The following is a 23,379-nucleotide window of genomic DNA, read 5'->3' on the forward strand; positions in this document are numbered from 1 at the left end:
CCTTAAATTTTTGGGGTTCACGACTAAGAAACTATTTTATTATACCCCCCTGAGTATAATCAAAGGCCCAGGGGAGGTGACAAACTTAAAAAAAAACAAAACCAAAAACGTTACTTACCTCTCCTGGGATCTGGCACCTCTCCCTGCTCAGTCTTTGCACTCCTCGATGACGTCAGAGACGTCGGTTACACTAGTGTCATTAAGCGTCGTGACGCCGGCCTTACCCACACGAAGGTATTGAAGACGGCTGAAGTTAGTACGTACTAGAGTGCAGGAGCGATAAGTAACACAGTTTATTATGTTTGCTTACCTCCCCTGGGCCTCCAATCATCATAGTTCAGTGTCTGAAGAGACCCCTGAGTATGATATAGCAGTTTTGGTTTGAACCTACTTGGTCTGAACCAAACCATCTGGCGATCCCCCTCCTGCAGTGGGAATCAGTAAGTAAATAAATAGGGCCCATGATATCTCCTGAGGTTACGGCAGAACAACCCCCCCCCCCCCCCCAAAAAAAAAAAAAAAAAAAAAAAAAAAAAAAAAAAAAAAAAAACAGCCGCAGGCAGCCCAGTGGGACCCCTCAGGAGCTTGGAGCCCCGGCATTTGCCCGGTTAAGCTGACGCTGGCCCTGGTGGTTATATTGCTGTACATAGGAAGCGGTAATATAGTAATTAAAGGGAGGTTTTTTTCAGGAGAGAGTCTTCATTTACAAGAACGGTCATATTTAGGGGTTATTAATAGGATCATAAAAATACTTTTTGTTGTCGCAAAGTGATGAAGAAATGTAGCAAAACAATATTTTGTGCATATGAAAATTAGCCATATGTGCAATTGGGGTGGGCCCGCACGTGCAAGGTTTGCCTGCAAACAGCCCTGACACATCCAGAGACTGTACAAATCAATCATGGCTAAGGGGGCAGTGTTGAGCAGCTATTAAAGAGGAGAGCCAAAGCACTTGAAGACTCTGGTCACACTTTCGTTGCACTTAATGATTTGCAGATATTTTAAAGGGATTCTACCACTAAAACACATTTTTTTTCTAGTTACCACGTCGGAATAGCCTTTAAAAAGGCTATTCGTCTCTTACCTGTGGAAGTGCTCTCCGACGCGCCGTTCGTTCAAAATACCGGTTTGTACCGGTATGCTAATTAGTTCTCTCGCAGCGATGGGGGCGTCCCCATCGCAGGAGCAGCGATGGGGGCGTCCCCATTGCAGCTCGAAAACAGACCGCAGCGCCGCCTCTCTGGTCTTCTGTATCCTCCCCTTGCTTCTTCAGCGTCTGTCGGACGCCTGCGCAGTATGCTCTGTTCGGCGAAGATTGCCGAACGTACTGCGCATGTGTGAAATTGCGGTGCCCGCACTATGGCTGGGACCGCAATTTCGCGCATGCGCAGTACGTTCGGCAATCTTCGCCGAACAGAGCGTACTGCGCAGGCGTCCGACAGTACGCTGAAGAAGCAAGGGGAGGACACCGAAGACCAGAGAGGCGGCGCTGCGGTCGGTTTTCGAGCTGCAATGGGGACGCCCCCATCGCTGCGAGAGAACTAATTAGCATACCGGTACAAACCGGTATTTTGAACGAACGGCGCGGCGGAGAGCACTTCCACAGGTAAGAGACGAATAGCCTTTTCAAAGGCTATTCCGACGTGGTAACTAGAAAAAAAATGTGTTTTTAGTGGTAGAATCCCTTTAAAAAATCTCCTTGCGTATTATGACATGAAAGAGATATTCTTATTAATGGTCCCTAATTTAAACTAATCTGGGTTTTGGGGGGTATTTTGACAATGTGCTACCTTTTAAAGTCTTGTAATTCTTACACATAGATTGCAGAATTATACTGTAGTTATATTCATGTATGTGGGGGGAAATATTATTGTAGTTATAATTTTATAACTATGGATCCAGCAGCGTGTATTATTGTACATGGGAAGCAGTGCTACATTAGGGCTAGTTCACACGTGAACTGCCCGCACGGGTTTTGACACAGAGAGAGACGCGGCTTGTCAAAACCCGCCCGCCGCGACCATCGCTGTCGCGGCTTAACCCTCTGCTGTCGGCTCAAATGAATGAGCCAACATAGGAGGGAGCTGCCGGGGGCGGAAGCCGCGCGGCTGAGCCTGCGCGGCTTCCGCCTGAAGAAAGGACATGTCCTTTCTTTTCTCCGCTAGCAGCAGCTCGCCGCTAACGGAGAACAGAAGCCCGGCGGTCTCCATAGACCACCATTATAAGGGGAGGTTTTGGACGCGAAATCCGCTGTCAAAAACCTCCCCTTATACTCACGTGTGAACTAGCCCTTAGTTATCTTCCTATATATATACAGAGCAGAGTTTACAGTATTTATATTTTTGTACATAGAGCAATATTAAAGTTGTTGTACCTGGTAGACTGATTTGTATTAATTATAATCTTGTACATAGGTGTCAGTATTATGGTAGTTGTATTCTTGCTCAAAAGGGGACAGTATTATAGTAATCATCTCTATAAAGGATATAAGAGGAAATTCCTAAACAATGTAAATTCTAGATTTGAATATGGCAGATAACACTGTATACATAGGAGGGGAAAGAGACGGCACATCTTAATAAAATGATCAAAAAATATAATCTGACCTTTATGACGCTTCTGGTCACTTTTGTTATCAGTTATGGTGGCTCAGTGCTTACAGTTTTGTGTGCTTAGCAGTCTCACCCTTTCTTTTTTGGGTTTATGTAGATTGTGTAGCCCAGTCTTATTCTGATAATGTAGATTGTAATATTCTTTTGTTTTTCTGGTTTCCCTTAGTGTAGCACAGCCTCGCGCATTCCTGGACCCAGCAGCACAGCCTCCAAGGTGTCCGAACTTGAACAGAAACCCAAAACGGGAAAAGACCCCTCTATTCTTCCATCCAGCAAAGAATCCTGCTCTGATGTGGAGCGTGCAGAACCACTCACTTCAAGTAGGTGGCGCTGTTTGCATGATAATTTATATCCAGATGTACTAACAACTGTAATGTGATAAGTTGTGATATATCATGTAAGACACTGAACCCTGTGGGGGATTCCTAAATTTCCTGACGTGTCACAGTAGGATGCTGTTATGCTGCACTAGTTCAATATCTATTCTGTGTTCAGCAGATCAGATCACTGTGCAGTTCCTTTCCCACCACAGTATAACACTGTCATCAGTTAACCCCTTCTGTGAATAATGCTTTACCATTTGACGCATATACAGGCAGATAGAATGCTTCCCGCAGTAATAAAAGGTATATTAGGAAAGCAGAAGCAGAGGTACGTGAATACTTATTCACCTGGGTATTGTAGGGTGTTTCTTCCCTCTGTTCTGGGTTTTATATTGCTAGATTTTAATGCAATTTTAATGGTGAAGTTCTTATGATTGTGTATTGCCTTTCTTGGAACCAGTAATTTCTCCTGCCTGTTTTGGAGTTGTAACCATCTATGAACCAGCAATGAAGGGTGCTGGGACAATAGATATCAATGGGGGCCTCATTATACAAATATGTGCAGATCAATAGTGAAAGTGTGACTTGTACAGATATTGCTGCTGTTTCACTGGTTCAGCATTTGGAAATCTACAATCCTGACCTGTGAGCACCCTGGACAGCGCCTACAGAGACGGGAACTCTCACCTGTGAATTGTGGGTACACTAATAATCTCTTTTTGGGGCTCATCACTCACCATTTCCCTGTTATAGATCTGTTGTTACAGATGAGAAAATTTTTTAATTCATACTGATACCAGTCACACTATGGAGTGCCCTCTATAAGCAGTCACATTAGAGTCCTGTAAAATCAGTCACACTGTGGTGCTTTTTACTATAAGAGCAGTCACATTATATAGCCCTGGCCTCTATGTAAAAGCAGTTACACCATAGAACCCTGTACTGTAAGAGCAATCACATGATATAGCCCTGGCCTCCACATAAAATCAGTTACACCCAGGAACCCCCACATTATAGATCCATCTACTGTAAGAGCAGTCATACTATGGATCCATCTACTGTAAGAGCAGTCATACTATGGATCCATCTACTGTAAGAGCAGTTATACTATAGAGCCATCTACTGCAAGAGCTGTCATACTATGGATCCATCTACTGTAAGAGCAGTCATACTATGGATCCATCTACTGTAAGAGCAGTCATACTATAGAGCCATCTACTGTAAGAGCAGTCATACTATGGATCCATCTACTGTAAGAGCAGTCATACTATAGAGCCATCTACTGTAAGAGCAGTCATACTATAGAGCCATCTACTGTAAGAGCAGTCATACTATGGATCCATCTACTGTAAGAGCAGTCATACTATGGATCCATCTACTGTAAGAGCAGGCATACTATAGAGCCATCTACTGTAAGAGCAGTCATACTATGGATCCATCTACTGTAAGAGCAGTCATACTATAGAGCCATCTACTGTAAGAGCAGGCATACTATAGAGCCAGCTACTGTAAGAGCAGTCATACTATGGATTCATCTACTGTAAGAGCAGTCATACTATGGATCCATCTACTGTAAGAGCAGGCATACTATAGAGCCATCTACTGTAAGAGCAGTCATACTATGGATCCATCTACTGTAAGAGCAGTCATACTATGGATCCATCTACTGTAAGAGCAGTCATACTATGGATCCATCTACTGTAAGAGCAGTCATACTATAGAGCCATCTACTGCAAGAGCTGTCATACTATGGATCCATCTACTGTAAGAGCAGTCATACTATGGATCCATCTACTGTAAGAGCAGGCATACTATAGAGCCATCTACTGTAAGAGCAGTCATACTATGGATCCATCTACTGTAAGAGCAGTCATACTATAGAGCCATCTACTGTAAGAGCAGGCATACTATAGAGCCAGCTACTGTAAGAGCAGTCATACTATGGATTCATCTACTGTAAGAGCAGTCATACTATGGATCCATCTACTGTAAGAGCAGGCATACTATAGAGCCATCTACTGTAAGAGCAGTCATACTATGGATCCATCTACTGTAAGAACAGTCATACTATGGATCCATCTACTGTAAGAGCAGGCATACTATAGAGCCATCTACTGTAAGAGCAGTCATACTATGGATCCATCTACTGTAAGAGCAGTCATACTATAGAGCCATCTACTGTAAGAGCAGTCATACTATGGATCCATCTACTGTAAGAGCAGTCATACTATGGAGCCATCTAATGTAAGAGCTGTCATACTATGGATCCATCTACTGTAAGAGCAGTCATACTATGGAGCCATCTACTGTAAGAGCAGTCATACTATGGATCCATCTACTGTAAGAGCTGTCATACTATGGATCCATCTACTGTAAGAGCAGTCATACTATGGAGCCATCTACTGTAAGAGCAGTCATACTATGGAGCCATCTACTGTAAGAGCAGTCATACTATGGATCCATCTACTGTAAGAGCAGTCATACTATGGATCCATCTACTGTAAGAGCAGTCATACTATGGATCCATCTACTGTAAGAGCTGTCATACTATAGAGCCATCTACTGAAAGAGCAGTCATACTATAGAGCCATCTACTGTAAGAGCAGTGATACTATAGAGCCATCTACTGCAAGAGCAGTCATACTATGGATCCATCTACTGTAAGAGCAGTCATACTATGGATCCATCTACTGTAAGAGCAGTCATACTATGGATCCATCTACTGTAAGAGCAGGCATACTATAGAGCCAGCTACTGTAAGAGCAGTCATACTATGGATTCATCTACTGTAAGAGCAGTCATACTATGGATCCATCTACTATAAGAGCAGTCATACTATGGAGCCATCTACTGTAAGAGCAGTCATACTATGGATCTATCTACTATAAGAGCAGTCATACTATGGAGCCATCTAATGTAAGAGCTGTCATACTATGGATCCATCTACTGTAAGAGCAGTCATACTATGGAGCCATCTACTGTAAGAGCAGTCATACTATGGATCCATCTACTGTAAGAGCAGGCATACTATAGAGCCATCTACTGTAAGAGCAGTCATACTATAGAGCCATCTACTGTAAGAGCAGTCATACTATGGATCCATCTACTGTAAGAGCTGTCATACTATGGATCCATCTACTGTAAGAGCAGTCATACTATGGATCCATCTACTGTAAGAGCAGTCATACTATGGAGCCATCTACTGTAAGAGCAGTCATACTATGGAGCCATCTACTGTAAGAGCAGTCATACTATGGATCCATCTACTGTAAGAGCAGTCATACTATGGATCCATCTACTGTAAGAGCAGTCATACTATGGATCCATCTACTGTAAGAGCTGTCATACTATAGAGCCATCTACTGAAAGAGCAGTCATACTATAGAGCCATCTACTGTAAGAGCAGTGATACTATAGAGCCATCTACTGCAAGAGCAGTCATACTATAGAGCCATCTACTGTAAGAGCAGTCATACTATAGAGCCATCTACTGTAAGAGCAGTCATACTATGGATCCATCTACTGTAAGAGCAGGCATACTATAGAGCCAGCTACTGTAAGAGCAGTCATACTATGGATTCATCTACTGTAAGAGCAGTCATACTATGGATCCATCTACTATAAGAGCAGTCATACTATGGAGCCATCTACTGTAAGAGCAGTCATACTATGGATCTATCTACTATAAGAGCAGTCATACTATGGAGCCATCTAATGTAAGAGCTGTCATACTATGGATCCATCTACTGTAAGAGCAGTCATACTATGGAGCCATCTACTGTAAGAGCAGTCATACTATGGATCCATCTACTGTAAGAGCAGGCATACTATAGAGCCATCTACTGTAAGAGCAGTCATACTATAGAGCCATCTACTGTAAGAGCAGTCATACTATGGATCCATCTACTGTAAGAGCTGTCATACTATGGATCCATCTACTGTAAGAGCAGTCATACTATGGAGCCATCTACTGCAAGAGCAGTCATACTATAGAGCCATCTACTGTAAGAGCAGTCATACTATGGATCCATCTACTGTAAGAGCAGTCATACTATGGATCCATCTACTGTAAGAGCAGGCATACTATAGAGCCAGCTACTGTAAGAGCAGTCATACTATGGATTCATCTACTGTAAGAGCAGTCATACTATGGATCCATCTACTATAAGAGCAGTCATACTATGGAGCCATCTACTGTAAGAGCAGTCATACTATGGATCCATCTACTATAAGAGCAGTCATACTATGGAGCCATCTAATGTAAGAGCTGTCATACTATGGATCCATCTACTGTAAGAGCAGTCATACTATGGAGCCATCTACTGTAAGAGCAGTCATACTATGGAGCCATCTACTGCAAGAGCAGTCATACTTTAGAGCCATCTAATGTAAGAGCAGTCATACTATGGATCCATCTACTGTAAGAGCTGTCATACTATAGAGCCATCTACTGAAAGAGCAGTCATACTATAGAGCCATCTACTGTAAGAGCAGTCATACTATAGAGCCATCTACTGTAAGAGCAGTCATACTATAGAGCCATCTACTGAAAGAGCAGTCATACTATAGAGCAGAGGTTCTCAAACTTGTTTTGTCTACCGCCCACTTCGAGAATTAATTATTTTCTAGCGCCCCCCCCCCCCCCCCAATTTTTTTAGCGGCTAAATTCACTTGTTTTCGTAATATCGTCGAATGACATGACTGGCTGTGACATGATGGCGCGTGCACTTTTATATGAGGCAGCGGGCAGGCCTAGTACTTTCGAGAATGGACTAGAAACTTCTCGCTTCACATTGGAGCTTACCGGCATCTATGGTACAGTTTGACAACTTTTGGACAGGAAATAGTAACTGTCTAGTCCCCTAGATGGCGTTACACGAGGAAACGCGCGTTAAGCGTAAACGAGCGGTAAAGTTTGTGTTAAAAGCCAAAAAACAATTTTAAAGGGGTAGCCTCATGAAGCTTGATCTGCCTTCTAAGCTGCCTAAAAATCTTCTTTCTTCCTGTTTGCTCGTGTCAATTAGCCCCGCCCCAAAATTAGTGTGTAGCTCCACCCACCACATAGCGTGATCCTATGGGATGACTGAAGGGCCTGTGATGTTATCAAAAGGTCCTGTAGACTTGGATTTACCTTGTACGGAGTTTCCTAAAGGACCTGGCTCCTCTGCCCACTAGCAGCCTGCTCTATATAATAAAGCTTTATCCTAGTGAACAGAGAGACCAGGTCCTTTATCCCAGTAGGCTTTAGACTGCTTTATATAAGAAAGCAGCACTTATTCCACCCCCACCCCTCTATCTCACAGCAGGGAGCTAGGTGATATGTATGTGATGTGTATGTGTGGTGCAGACACAGGCTGGCTCCGTACACTTAGCCCCCCCCCCCTCTCTCCCCCCACACAGCAGGGAGCTACGTCATGTGGCTCCCTCAGCAATGAGCAGGGGGCCAGGTGCTAGTGTCCATAATGAAGTGAATAAAGTAAGATAGTGGACAAACAAAGCAGTTTTGCTGAAGCAATGTATTTAGGAAAAGTCTTACATTCACATTAACAAGCAGTATAGATAGGATCCTTGTGATGGGACAACCCCTTTAAATTAGCCATCGCCCCCCTAAACCGCTTAAACGCCCCCCAATCTTCTCTGTGCCCTTTACTGCCCCCCTATAGGCCTCCAGCGCCCACAAGGGGGCGTTATTGCCCACTTTGAGAAAGACTGCTATAGAGCCATCTACTGTAAGAGCAGTGATACTATAGAGCCATCTACTGCAAGAGCAGTCATACTATGGATCCATCTACTGTAAGAGCTGTCATACTATGGAGCCATCTAATGTAAGAGCTGTCATACAATAGAGCCATCTACTGTAAGAGCAGTCATACTATAGAGCCATCTACTGTAAGAGCAGTCATACTATGGATCCATCTACTGTAAGAGCAGTCATACTATGGAGCATTCGCACTGTAGAGCCCTCTACTGTTAGAATTGTTATATAATGGAACTTTTTAGGACCCTTACTATAAGAACAGTCACTCTATGTTCTCTACTATAGGAGCACCAATACTGTGGATCTTCTGCTGTTACTACTGACTGACAGGTTTATAGCTGCCTAATGTGTGTAAGACATGTCGTTCCCTATCATTCTTCATTCACTATCCTTCTGTTGGTGAGGACCTCATTGCAGCATCCAGCATGTAGAGCTTACGTATGTGTATAAAATTGGTGTTTTCACTGCTGTAGGTTGAGACGGGACTGACTTCACCTGTTGTTGTAGAGCCCCGGGGCAGGACAGGTGTTCGTCCCTGTTCCTCAGCAGAGGTCAGGTGAGCTTCTTTTCATCCTTCTGCCTGTGGCCATCCGCCAGTTTTTGTTACTGTGCTTGGTGGTTTGTGTAAAGCTTAGAGGTGAGAGGATGCCCCTGGCAGCCTACATATGACAGAATCAGGAATAAATTGACATCTGGGTGTTACTGTGTTCCTGCATTCTCTGACACTGTCCAGTCAGTTTTGACCATGTCAGCCTGTGTAGGAACATCCCTTTGACTGGAGGGAATTGTAAGGTTGCATTCACATGATGCAGATAAAACTGTATTAGAAAAATGGCATGCAGCTTGGTTACTTTTTTTTTTTTTTTTTTTTGTGCAGTTTCTTAATTTTTACAGAAGAACTGCATTTATTTAACATTTCACTTGTAAAAGTAGGAAATTGTAGCAAAGAAAGCATCAAAACTCCAAGTGTTTTTTCTCCATTGCCGTTTTGATCCAGTTTTAGCTGCATCAACACTCAATTCAGGATACATGGCTAGTTAAATGCCTCAGAATTGTTATTTGAAGGGGAATGCAAGCATTTACCTCGCCATGTAACCACAACTGTGTACTGTAAATCTTTAGTGGATGCATTGTATTTATATGTATTCATATATATGGCCTTGGACGTAGCCATAGCAATGAGCATGACAACCTCCATTCTTTACACTGCTGGCTGCTTTATAAGAACTAGATATGATATGGCGGGTATGATAATAAGGGACTAGCTATTTTACCAGTATTGAGATCCCCTTTATGTACAATTTGAACAAAGCTTCGCTATAGAGATGCTCTTGCTTTGCGCAGGTATGAGCCCAGTACATAAATGTTGTCTTTTACTATTGCAGAGCTGGAGAGGTTAAGTAGGGCTGAGGCTTCAGCTGGCATTGCGAGATGAGCTTCCATTCCCTCCCCTCCTCTTTTGGCTCTAAGAGGGAAAATGGTCCTAATTTGCAGTCAATAAATTAGTCGTTGCTGTGAGTCAGGAGCTGCGCCAGACAGACAGGCGGTCAGGAAGTGGCTCAGAGTCGGAATCCGGCCTTGGAAGAAGGGGGGAGATCTAGGAGGGAGATGCTTCATGTATTTGTGTAGACGCAGCAAGGGATGAGGAGCCGAAGTTTGTGAGTTTCGCCTGTCGTCATCTGCACCCTTGTAATACCATTTCTTATCCATGGAGGGCTACAACAGAGCATGGGTGATGCCCCGTTTGGGTGAGTCGTGAAAAGGGGAGGTCCTATAAGTGATGATAATGAAGAGGGGAAGAACTGGAGGGAGGGACTTTAAAGAGGGGGGAAATATGAATGAAGTAATTTCTCCCCGCCATTTCCTTCAGGACATTCATTACAAGGAAATTAAATATTTTTGCTGGATTTAAGGTCAACACCCTAACCAAATCAGGATTGCCCCGTAAGACCAATTCTAGCTAGCTCTGTCTCTCCCCAGTCTGCACATCACTGTCTCTAGAAATGTTCCTCTTTTCTTCTACTTCTTTGCTTCCCTCCTGATTTCTTGTGCCTGTTCTTATCAGCCTCATCCCCCTGTTGTGTGACCCCTCCTTGTCTCAGCATCAGCCCATATTAGTGGTGTCTCCATGTGTGGTTCCTGGTCATTGCGCCCTGGCTACTCCTGTCATCTGCCTTGTCTGTGCCTCGCTCCCTCTCTCTCATCTCTCTGCTCTGTATAATTAGCTCCTTGTCACCTCTGCATCTGCTCAGTCTCCAGCTCCCTTCACACTTCTGTCACCGGCTCCTTCCATCTTATTAATGTGCCATTTAATGTCTTACTCTGTCTCACTGCTCCATTAAGTTCTCCATTCATCTCAGTCTGTGTGTTTCACACCACTCCTCCGGCTGCTCCCCCCTGGATCTCCCTGCGGAGGGGAATGTAGTGCGCAATATTCCTATATTATCACTTCTGTGTCTCAGATCATGATCTCTGTTCCTCATCGTACATCCATCCATATTCTTCCCTACATATTTCTCTCTACATCCATTTACCAACGGAGCTCCGCAACCCCATTCCGCTGTCTAACCATCCTCCAACATTGAATTAGAATACAAGATGTAACTCCGGATCAGTACAGGTTATGTAAATGTACATACACAGTGACTCCTCCAGCAAAATAGGGAGTACAGCTCTGGAATATAATACAGGATGTATCTAAGGATCAGACTAGGATAAGTAATATATGTAATGATATGGACCAGCTTTACTCCAGTGTCTACTTGTAATTGCAACAGTAAACACGCTGCGCTAAAATTGTGTCGTAAAGTTGTGGCTCAAAGGTAGCCACAGTCTGAATAGTGTAAGATATGCCAAATTAAACATTCAGTATCCAGCATCAAAGTTTATATAGTCTAACACTATTAGTAAATATGGGTCAGTGACTCCACAAGCAGAATAGTGATTGCAGCTCTGGAGTATAACAGCTGTATCTCAGGCCCAGTAAAGGATAAGTTATATGATGTATGTACAGAGTGACTCCACAAGCAGAATAGTAAGTACCACTCCAGAGTTTAGTAAAGGATGTAACTCAGGATCAGTATGGGATATTAAGGAGATCCACTTTAGATATCATCTGTGTGCGATGTGACAAGGGATTCACAAATCATTTGCAATGAATTCTGGGAGTTGTAGTGTATAAACCTGTTTTGTACCTGTACAAGTTGCATGTTTGGGGGAAGGGGGGGCTTCAGGTTAGATAGGGCTTAAAGGACGGGTTTTGAGCTGATAGACAGGATAAGCTGGGATATTGGAAAGTGCATCCATTTGTGAAGGCTTCTAACCCTTTTAATCCACTCTGTGCATCTTGTGAGGTTGTCATGCAGAGAATTGAATTCCCAGCTCAGGAGATGGCATCGCTCGCTTGTCATCGCTGGAGTGAAATGTCTTGTCCGCTCCTTCTGGGGAAGACTTCTATGTATATAATTCATATAGTATCACAAGTGTCTTGGAGGAAAATAGCAAAACACTCTTGTGTTCTCAGACTGCATTAAGCCGGTTGGCTGCCTGCAGTGCTGTCAGTCAGGGTCAGCTCCAAGTACATCTTCATTTGGTATCTTGAGACTAGCACTGGACTGTCAGCTCTTGTGCCCAGGCTGCTGTATGTTTATTCCTCTGTTGTGATTGGGTTACGCTGAAGATCATATTCCTCCCTGAGCTGGAGAGACTAGTCATGATATTTTTGCATGTTTAGGAGTTTTCCAGTTTGATGTAAATGAAGCTGTTCTGCAGTATTTTCTATAGACTTTTGTTTCTGTCTTTGCTATATTCAGGAACTCTGCTTGCTGTCAGTAAATGGGAACATTCTTTTTTACATCCAGAGGCTGAAAATCATAGTTCTCAAAGTAGAGAGTTTGTAACTGTGCTATTTATCGTGATAGAGCAACGTTATAGCGAACTACAGTATATGTTTGTGTGAGCATCCTCCTTCTTCCTCTCATTGTCTTCCTTATTTTTTTTCCCTTTCTTTTTCTTGCTTTCTCCTTATATTATTTTCATCATCTTCTTCCATTTCTATTTTTTTTCCTTCTCCTCTTCTTTCGCCATCCTCTCTTGTTTTTTTTTGTTTTTTTTGCCTTTTTATCTCCTGATCCTCTTTTCTTTACCTCATATTTGGAATGTGTTGAGACCTTATTGAGACGGAGCACCGCAGGGCACAATGAATTACATTGGAGACGGTGGCTTTGGCACTATGCCTGTCTTCATGCTGTGTCTCTAGTGGGTGGTGTGAGAGAGGTGACTACATGACAGCCATTTCAGGAGACAAGCATATTGCTTTCTGACATGCTAGGACACTAGCAGCGCTCCTGGTGTGTTATACTTATCCTTGGGCATAAGGGACATAGAGAGAAGATGGAAAGAGCACAATTGTACTATACTCTAAATCTGGCCTTCACTTGGCCTGTGTTCACATCCTATGTCCTCCCGGTACACTCCACTTGGTTTTAACCTATGTATTGTGCTCTATACAGTGTAATCCCTTTTCTATACATGCTATTTGTTAACCACCTCATCCCTGCGGTCAATTCTACATGTTAACACAGAGCAGCACTGAAGTCAGCTATAGTCTGTTGCCAATGTATTCTATCAGGCCTGTCAAACAAAAAGAGATCATGCCATCTGGCCATAACAATGTCTCATGATACCAGGATTCAGCTTTATTTACATAGGGCTGAATGAGCCCTTTAAACCTGCTGGGCATTGTGCCCTGGTGCCCATTCAGTGATGACCTTTCCCTATAAAGATGTGCTGCAGTTACCTCACACCTTTCCTCCATATGGCAGTAGCCGCCTCTCTTATCACAGACATAAGAAGCAGTAGAGAAGCTTGTTTTACTGCTGCAATAAAGTCAGAGTTTATTCTACACATAAAAAAATACACTTAAAACCTGGGTGAGAGGCAGCAGCGGCAGCCTAGTGCCAGCGTAAGGGTGAGCAGACGGCATAGACTTTAGATGTAGCATCTTGATGGTCTGTAATGTCCAGGCTTTCCATGGGCTCTGAATGGAGGGTGCTGTAGGAATGTTTTGTGCCGTAGGAATGTTTTGTGCCCTATTTGCTGTAGTAGCAGTGATGCTGGTCTGCTCTCATACAGCTGAATACTGTAATGCCTCTTGTTTTCCTCCCTGGTGGGATTAAAAATGGGAAGGGTTTACCAGATGATAACTCTCGGGAGTGGCTGAAACTACGCCTCGATGTAAAGGGTTAAATGCTCCACTGGGTGCTGCAGATAGATGAGGATTAATGGGCATGGTGTGCAGGGCTTGCTAGGGGAGGATTCTGAGTAGTGTGGACCTATTAACACCTTTTTCAGAGAGTTTATTACATAAGTATTGATCAGGAACATAAAACTGTCATTTTATGTAATTCAGAAAAACTATTAGGCTAAATTCAGATGGTCTAGTTTAAAGCAGGTAAAACTAATTCAAAACTGCATAGGAAAAAATGCATGCAATTTTAGGTGTGTTTTTCATACCATTTTTTTCTCTCCTTTTCATTTTACTGGTGAAAGACATTTATTTAACGCTAGAAAATGTAGTTCACACTGCCCAGGTCTAAAGTGTTGGTCTGTCTGTTCGATCAATGCTTTCTGTCCAAGGTTGCCTACATGGCCAATCCATGCCCTAAGATGAGTCCCAACACACAAAAACCTAAAATGAAAACCTCACGGCCAGAGTGCCTTTATGTTTCCATTGCACTTTGTTTTAGTTTGCAAGACTTCTTAGTGGGTCCAAAATGAAGTTAGAAAGATATGGCATTTATCACCCCCTTCAAAAGTTAGGTCTAAAAACTTTAATATGTGACCCTCAACTGAACCTTCCCATGTAGGATGATGTAGTAAAATGCCATACCTGCTACAAGCAGATAAAAACATAAAAAATAAAAAGCGTCAAATCAGATGCTAGTGCCAACCATGTTCCTGTGTGTATGGGCAGAACATGGAGATACTGTAACCGTGACTGGTGATGGCACTCCTTCCTCCGCCCGATAACGTGTGGCAAGATTGGGACTTTTACCCTTGGTTCACATCTGCATTTGGTAATCCGCATGGGGACACCCCCCCTCCCCCCGAACGGAAAACCAAACTCATTTGCAAGGGGTGTCCAGTGAAAGCACACTAACCCCATAGACTATTATGGGGTCCGTGTGCTTGCCGCAAGATCTCCACACGAGTCATGCAGACAGTAAAGTAGATTGTGAACTACTTTCCTGTCCTCATGTTCCCTGCGGAGATCTTGCAGCAAGCACACGGACCCTATTATAGTCTATGGGGTCCGTGTGCTTTCACTGCACACCGCTTGCAAGTGCGTTCGGTAGTCCGTTCGGGTGGGAGTGTTCCCATGCGGACTCCGCTGAATGGAATACCAACGCAGATGTGAACGAGGCCTTACTAAAACCTTCCTGCACAGCTGATTCACCTATGTGCCAAATTTAAGGTCAAATGATTCAGGCCTATAAAGCAAAGACAAACAGACGTTTGCTTTATTAATATAGATTTTCCACCTGTTAAACCAAAAACTACACCAAAATGGTATCCAGGTTTTTTTAAAATGCCGTTTTGAAGACATTTTAATGCACCACATTTTTCTGTTACCACCTGTTTACTAATGTGTCTGTATAGAAGTAGTACTCCATGCAAGGCAATTACAAAAGTGGCCTTCTAGTCAAAAGCAATCCTCTACAACCTGCCTCTCTCCAGCTGGGATGGGAGTGACAGCAGGTGTCAGGACCTCAGCTCTCCCTTCTGCCCCCTGCTGGTTCACTGCCTGCAAAAAGCACATTGTGCTGGACTGGAGATGTTTTGTTGGCACCAGACGTGTACAGTGATGTGACAGAGAAAAGCTATATCACCAGCAGTGCCAACCAGTGATTTTGCTGCTATGCCGGCCATACGTGATACATATTCTTTGGCGGAAGTGGTTGTTTCCTGCCATTTCAGCCAACGATTGGGTATTGCCTGACTGATGGCAGATTTTAGTGTGCCAAAAACATATTGGTTATGCTGGATAATTTTGGCCAGATGTAAATCAGAAATATAAATTTTGGTCATAATTGTACGCTTTTGGGAGTCAATGTGTGTAGACTCCCTTTACATTTTCTTTTATAAACAACTAAACTGAATGAGCCCTAGGCCTGGTGCATAGTTTGCACTGTAAATGCATAAGGCATGTGGTTTTATCACAGTCGGTGGCAGTAGTTTTTTTTTGTGTTTTTTTTTTTTTTAAAGCCGCTGCATCAAAAAAAATCTTTGAGCGTTTTATATGGATTTATTTTATAATGGATTTTCTTTTTCATCCACCCCCTCCCTCTCATACAGCGCATTTATGAATATAGGGGTGATGTACGGTTATTTTTCTCCTATTTTTATGCATGTCATGTTCATTGTTTACAGGTGCTGAAGGAGTTAATCTGCAAGCCTTTCGCCTCGCAGCCATAAAAGCGACTCTCTTTTAGAGAGCAAGGCCGGCTGCCTCTCACCTGCTCCCTCTGCATCGCAGGCAGGCACATTCTTGCTGGAGGAAGCTTTTGTTTGCTTGCTCACCGCAGCCCTGCTAGTCAGTTGGCCCTTGGCAGGGTGACCTTAGCAGGTGTTTCTGAGTGGGATAAGCTGAACCTGTGTGCACTTGCCAAGTCTACAGAATAGAGGGGAGTTAACTCCTTCCTGCACCAAATCGCTTTGACTGAATAGGATTTGTTGAGGATTTGGCAGCTCAGAGGTGGTTAGCGCATCAAATCCTGCCCTCCCCAGGGTGACCAGTGACCTCCATGTATTACAAAAGCAATTCCTTACCTATCCGTAAGGTCACCAAACTCCCTCCTCCCCAGGACAACCTTTTAAGGTCACGAGTCAAATGTTTCAGAAGACCCAAAGAAACTGCATACGAATACATAAAAGTTATGAGATAAAGATGCAATGGGTCGGGGCCACACGGCGGCTCAGTGGTTAGCACTGCAGCCTTGCAGTGCTGGAGTCCTGGTGTTCAAATCCCGCCAAGGGCAAAAAACCATCTGCAAGGAGTTTGTATGTTCTCCCCGTGTTTGCATGGATTTCCATCCCATATTCCAAAAAAAGACATACTGATAGGGAAAAATGTACATTGTGAGCTCTATGTGGGGCTCACAATCTACATAAAAATAAATAAATAAATAAAATGCAATGGGTCACGTAAATCCAGCCAATACTAGAACTGAATGTCACAGCCACATGTTATAAATATAGCAGTCTGATACTTGTATGCTGCTGTGTCCAAAAGGACTAGTAAACTTGTGTGCTGCTTCCAGAAGTGCTCAGTTAGAGAGTCAATATGCATCTCAGCATTAGGTATAGTTATCACATTACAGATTTGGCGCAGTTGGTATTCTATTTGATTTAAGTACCATTTCCAGTTATACCTGGAAAGACAAAACTTGCCCCCCTCCCCCCCTTCCAAAAAACCCCCCTGTAGTGTGTGGCAAGTTTTATATATGTATACACTGTGTGTGTGTGTGTGTGTGTGTGTGTGTGTGTGTGTGTGTATATATATATATATATATATATATATATATATATATATATATATATATATATATATATTATACTGTGTATGTATATATTTTTTAAAAAAAGAAAACTTGTTCAATTTCTTTCTTTTATGGTGTTGAGTTCAGTCCATGGTGTCATAGAAGCCCCTGGACATATCCTGGCTAGAGAAGGTACATGTGTGGCTGTGATGTAAGTAGCGGACTGTAACCCTTTAATGGCATGTAGTAGTATCTGCTGCTAAACTGTATTTGTTACCATGAATTCTCGTGTTACATATCTTGGCCCTGGCCATATTCTCCTCCTTCGATGTTTGTCACCGCTTCCAGATGTTTTGCTGTCAGACCATCGAATGGGTTAACCTCCGCTCGTCGACATGTCACTTCTAGTTTCCAGTCTGTTTGTCTTGGGATTCCAAACTCTGCCCTCACCTGAAGCTGCCACTCCTTGTCTTTTTTTGGGGGAAAGAAGTTTGCAAAATCATCCACCATTTCCTGAAATTTTCACACGATCATGAATTCCTGATCTGTTTCCTCTGATGGAGAACTTTGGAGAATTTGGTTTATGAATTGCACTATGTATGATCCTCGACTCGGCAGAGATGAACAAAAAGACATTGCACATTGACCTGAGAGGTAAGAAAGATTTTGTAGATCTTGTCAGCAAGGAGGATACCTTGCAAGGAAATATAATGGTCATGGTAGGGGTATCAGCTGGTGGCTTGATGAAATCCAAGGTGAGAACTCTCCATGAGTCTGGACTCCTCTGGGCCTTGTCCAAGCATCATAGCATTCCTTTTCTAGTACAGGTGAGAATTCCATCTGAACAGTCATTTACAGTTAATAAATATAATCTACATACAAAGTTGAGTCACTTTGCAAATAAATTGCATACAAGCTACAGGCTAAGGCTGTGGAGACAGCTTCTGGACCAATTTTGGGTGGAGTCAGGGTCGGAAAAAAGTTTCCAACTCTGACTTGATTGAATTTTTTTTAAGAACATAATTCAAATTGTGTATATAAATTCAATGCATAATTTACATACATATTTACTTTCATAGGAATTCAGTCACTGGCTTTTAATGAATTAGAGGAGCTTTACTGCTTCTGGCTGATCATCGCCATTAGTAAAGGTAAAATCGAGTTGTCGGTGGTTTGGCCTCTACAGCCCTTATATTCCAGAGCTGTAGTCAAGATTTTATTGCTTATTATTGGTGGCAACAGATTTGTGGACACAGTAAGGCCTCATTCGATCTGCGTCGCTAATCCATTCGGGGGAGTCCGCATGGGGACCCCCCCGAACAGACTACTGATCGCATTTGCAAGCGGTGTGCAGTGAAAGCACACGGATCCCTATAAACTATAATGGGGTCCATGTGCTTTCCGCGAGATCTCTGCAGGGAACATGCAGACAGGAATGTACTTCACAATCTCCTTTCCTGTCCACATGATTCATGTGGAGAGCACACGGACCCCATTATAGTTTATGGAGTCTGTGTGCTTTCACTGCACACCGCTTGCAAATGCTTTTGGTAGTCCATTTGGGGGGTACCCATGCGGACTCCCTGAACGGACTACCAAACGCAGATGTGAACTAAGGGTAATGCAGGAAATTATATAGACTCCACCAACAGAATAGTGATTGCCGCTCCGGAGTGTAATACAAGATACACAATGGGGGTTATTTATCATCCGTTTTTGGCCATAAATTTTCACAGGTGCACCTTTTCTTTGACTAGTTTTACTGTGGTGCTTATTTATGATGCCAGTGCACCTCCTTGTTAATTGTTGTGCACGTGTGGGTTAGTTTAGAAGCGCTTTTTTTTGGCCTTGTGCACTTTGCCCCTTTTATGCTGCACATGGACTGGCGTGCATTTGCACCTTCTTCGTCCCTTTTTAAAAAGGCGCAAATAATCATAAAAACAGCTTGAAAAGGATCTCCATTTAGGCCATACCCTTTCCTCACCAAAAATCAAAAATTGCGAGAGCAGCATAACATCTTGAAGAAGAAAAAGACGTAACTGCTTCATAAGTGATGCGCAGGGCAGAAAAAAAGACCTCAAAAAGGTGCAATTTATGCCAAAAAAAAGGAACAAGTAGCTTAATAAATGTGCCCCAATGACTCTTCCGTTTATGGAGATTAATTCTAGCTATAATCTCTATAGGTTGGATGACCCCCTTGAAGATTACTACTTGTTGAAGTGAAAAGGAGAAAGAACTAGCCCTATGGCAATAATGATGGCCTAGTGGATGGTACTACTGTGATGGTAGTAAAAGAAGCAGTGCCAGCATTTCCATGCAAGGGTAGGAGGCAGATGGATGGAGGTGCAGTCAAGGGGAGTTCTGAGGGAACTGTCTGGTGATCTGGGACTGAACTATACAGGACATTGCTTGAGTTGGGGCGTATCCTAAAGCTTCCAATGTGTATATGTAACTGTATGTTAATGTGAAAGGTCAGACTATGAGCACAGAGCTTCTAGGGCTATCCAGGCATCAGAGATATACAACTCTGGCTGGGATGTGTTGGAACACACTGAGATCTGCTGAAATGTCTTTCACTGACTCTATGTAGAGCAGGGGTTTGTCCCGCTGATCGCATAAGGCTTGTCACTGACAGGAGTCACATCATAATGCAAAAAAAAATGTTTTTTTTTTTTTTTTTTACTTTGCCTAGTTTACACCTACAATGGTGTTTATGTGCAAAGCATTTTCTAGCTGGACTGTAGCACTTACAAAGGAAATAAATGGTGCATTGGTGCTGAAAATCGATACCTGGTGTATCTCAGTCTGTCGCGTGTGATACGGTCAGCAGACTCAAAGTATCTAATCCTATTGTGTGATCCTGTCTGGAAAGCCATTGTAATTAATCCTAATGTGTATGATACTGTCCACTGAGTCACTGTATCTAAGACCATTATGATTGATACTGAACTGGTGTTAGTAGGCCTGTCGTGTAATATTGTCATCTTAGTCAGCAAATTGAAGCCTGCCATGTGTAATACTCTTGGCCTAGTAGGTGTATGTGAAGCCTGAGCAGTACACCACCTAGACTATGTGTAGTAAGTAACCCTGGGGCTCCACAGCAAAACGTGTAATGGGGCACCACTCTACCATGATCACCATTAAAGAGAACCTTTCATGCTCTTTATAATGTCATATACCTCTACAAAGCTGACACTTTTAGTTTTGCAGGTACATGCCCTGAGCTCAGAGGTATTGGTGGCATTAGCTTTGACTATTCAGCAAACTGCTAGCTTTTCAGAGATATTCAACATGCATCTTAGAGAACATGAAAAGTCTTCTTTAAAGCGAACCTTTCATGTCCTCAGACACATGCGGTTTTATATACTGTTAGAAAGCCGACAATAAATTCAGCTCACTGTCTACTTTCCCGTTACATGCCCCAGGGCTGAAGATATCAGTGCCGTTCGTTTCGGCACCAATCTCTCCCCACTGTCAGAAGGGCGTTACTAACAGTTAACAGCTTGGCTGTGGGGAACGCCCCCTCACAATACTTGTCCATAGACTTGTACCGGGGATGAGGGTGGGGTGCGTTCCTCAGATCTCAGTGTCATAAGGAACGCCCCCCCCAGGGCTATGGACGAGTCAGCTTTCTAGCGGTATATAAAACCGCACATGCATGAGGACATGAAAGGTCTTTTTTAAGCAGTAAGGGTGCATTCACACTACGGATACGCTGACTGATTCTGAACGTTAAAACACGTTCAGAATCAGCGCGTATAAAGCAGATCCCAATCCATTTCAATGGGAGCCGGCATACGAGCGCTCCCCATAGAAATGAATGGGCTGCTTTTTTTCTCTACGAGCGCTCCCATTGAAGTGAATGGGAAGCGCTCGCGTGTACGGCTCGTGTATGTGCCCCTTCACAGGGCGTAAGCGCTTGGCTCATTCCGAGCCGAACACGCAAGCGCTTCCCATTCACTTCAATGGGGAGTGCTCGTATGCCGGCTCCCATTGAAATGAATGGAATCTGCTTTATACACGCTGATTCTGAACGTGCGTTAACGTTCAAAATCAGTCAGCGTATCCGTAGTGTGAATGCAGCCTAAGTTCAGAACTTAAAGTGTTCCTTTATTTTGGTCTCCTTTAAACACAGGGATAATGATTTTGTCAGGAAAATTCATACAGTGATGTCACATACAGGGACAAGTCACACACAGATATCACTATGTACACTGTGACATCACGGCATATGAAGAAAATAATTATAATGATGTCACTTGCAGGCGCATTGATGTCTCAGGAAAGTAATGGAGAAGCATTCAGTTTTACACAAGCTCTTCTATCTTGCATAGTTAGCACTAATTACACCCTAGGCCTCAGTAGAAATGGCCCCCCATAGTTGTTGGGGCCCCACAACAGCTTCTATATCTGTTATCTTGGTAGTTACACCCATGCATGTGATGTTAATGAATTTTATAACATTCAGATCTGCTCTTGGCAGCTGGATTAAAGGCAGGCAGTTGCTTCTTAGAATCCCAGCTACGTCCATCCTAATGAGGGAGGTCAGCGTGTGCGGCCTGTAATGTGTAATTAGTTCATTAGCTCTGCTGAGTCCACACTGTAAATACAAGATGCATCACACGTGCTCAGAGAAAGCTGTACATACTGTGCAAGACACGGCTGTGAGATGCATAGATATGAGGTATTAAACTTGTATGTCATATATATGTATACAATAAGTGTATGTATGTATATATATATATGTGTGTGTGTGTGTATATATATATATATATATATATATATATATATATATATATATATATATATATATATATATATATATATATATATGAGGCCCATGCTATGAAGCTCTTGGCTCAGTTTTTCTTGCTGATGTTCATGCTAGAGGAGATTTGGAGGTGTGCAGTTATTGAGTCAGCACAGCCTTGGTGACTTTTATGTTCTATGTGCCTGGGTACTTGGCGACCCCGCTCTGTAACTTTATATGTTCTACCATTTTACGTCTGAGTTTCTGTCGTTCCTAAATGCTTCCACTTTACCAATAATACCACATCAAGGAATGTCTAGGAGGGAAGAAATTTTACGAACTGACGTGTTGCAGCAGTGCCATCCCATTACAGTACCAGGCTGGAATTCAGTGGGCTCCTTAGAATCCTATTAATATTATAAAGGTGAAAGTTTGTGAGTTTGGATGTTTGTGGGTTTGTGTGTTTGGATGTTTAGATGTTTGTTCCTCAATCACGCAAAACCCGCTCCACCGATTTGGCTGAAATTTTCCACAAACATAGTCACTACACTCGATTGCGCAATAGGCTACTTTCCGTCACAATAGCGCACATACGTTTTTCCCAGGACCCCCACAAAACCCAAACTCACATCACTATTTCTGCAATCTCACACACTTTGGACCATAGCAAGCCACAAAATTCATATTACCCTCTACAGCAGAGGTCAGCATGCCAAGAGTGGCACTCCTGCCATATTTCACTGGCACACCAGCAGCCCAGGACCTGCAAGAGTTAAATGAAGTCCGAGTCTCTTCAGTGGGCTGCTAGAGCTCAAGCATAAGGACACTCCCCTTTGAGAGGGGTGCAGGAAACCCAGGGGGTGGAGCTTAATCACTCAGGTCTGTGCCTGCTATAGTGGTCTGCATCCTGCTAACATTCCCCGAGGAGAAGAGGAAGCTGCTAGCAAAGTGACACTGAAAAACACACAGGTACATAAGATTACTGTTCTCATTAATGTCCGACATTTGGGGTTATTAGTTTAGTCTTAGTAACTCCATGTGCCTCACATTAATAGGAATAACCCCCATCATGTCCCTCATATTAACCCCTGTGTGCCTCACATTAATAGGAATAAACCCCATCATGTCCCTCATATTAACCCCTGTGTGCCTCACATTATTAGGAATAAACCCCATCATGTCCCTCATATTAACCCCTGTGTGCCTCATATTAATAGGAATAAACCCCATCATGTCCCTCATATTAACCCCTGTGGGCCCCATATAAGGGTTACTAATAAACCTCAATAATGAAGATACTTAACTATTACCTCCAAGTCTCTCGCATATCAGTAACTCTTACACAAGGGTTAATGTGAGGGACATGATGGGGTTAATTGCTATTAATAAGAGGCAC

At 43.1% G+C, this 23,379-nt stretch overlaps 1 protein-coding gene across 5 annotated transcripts in view; it reads left to right on the plus strand.

The window, feature by feature from the left end:
- The window catches only part of GSE1 (Gse1 coiled-coil protein), a 303,643-nt gene that overhangs the window by 98,731 nt on the left and 181,533 nt on the right, over positions 1 to 23,379 (plus strand). For 3 of the 5 annotated variants that reach the window (XM_075282143.1, XM_075282144.1, XM_075282145.1), the window contains exon 2: positions 2,779 to 2,932. In XM_075282143.1, the coding sequence (XP_075138244.1) occupies positions 2,779 to 2,932 (154 nt within the window). Of the gene's footprint in view, positions 1 to 2,778; positions 2,933 to 9,222; positions 9,250 to 10,011; positions 10,442 to 23,379 lie in introns of those variants that run through there. The other 2 variants (XM_075282151.1, XM_075282146.1) reach the window with 2 other exon arrangements.

Source organism: Leptodactylus fuscus, chromosome 7, assembly GCF_031893055.1.
Source record: "Leptodactylus fuscus isolate aLepFus1 chromosome 7, aLepFus1.hap2, whole genome shotgun sequence".
In the NCBI taxonomy this organism is placed as follows: domain Eukaryota; kingdom Metazoa; phylum Chordata; class Amphibia; order Anura; family Leptodactylidae; genus Leptodactylus; species Leptodactylus fuscus.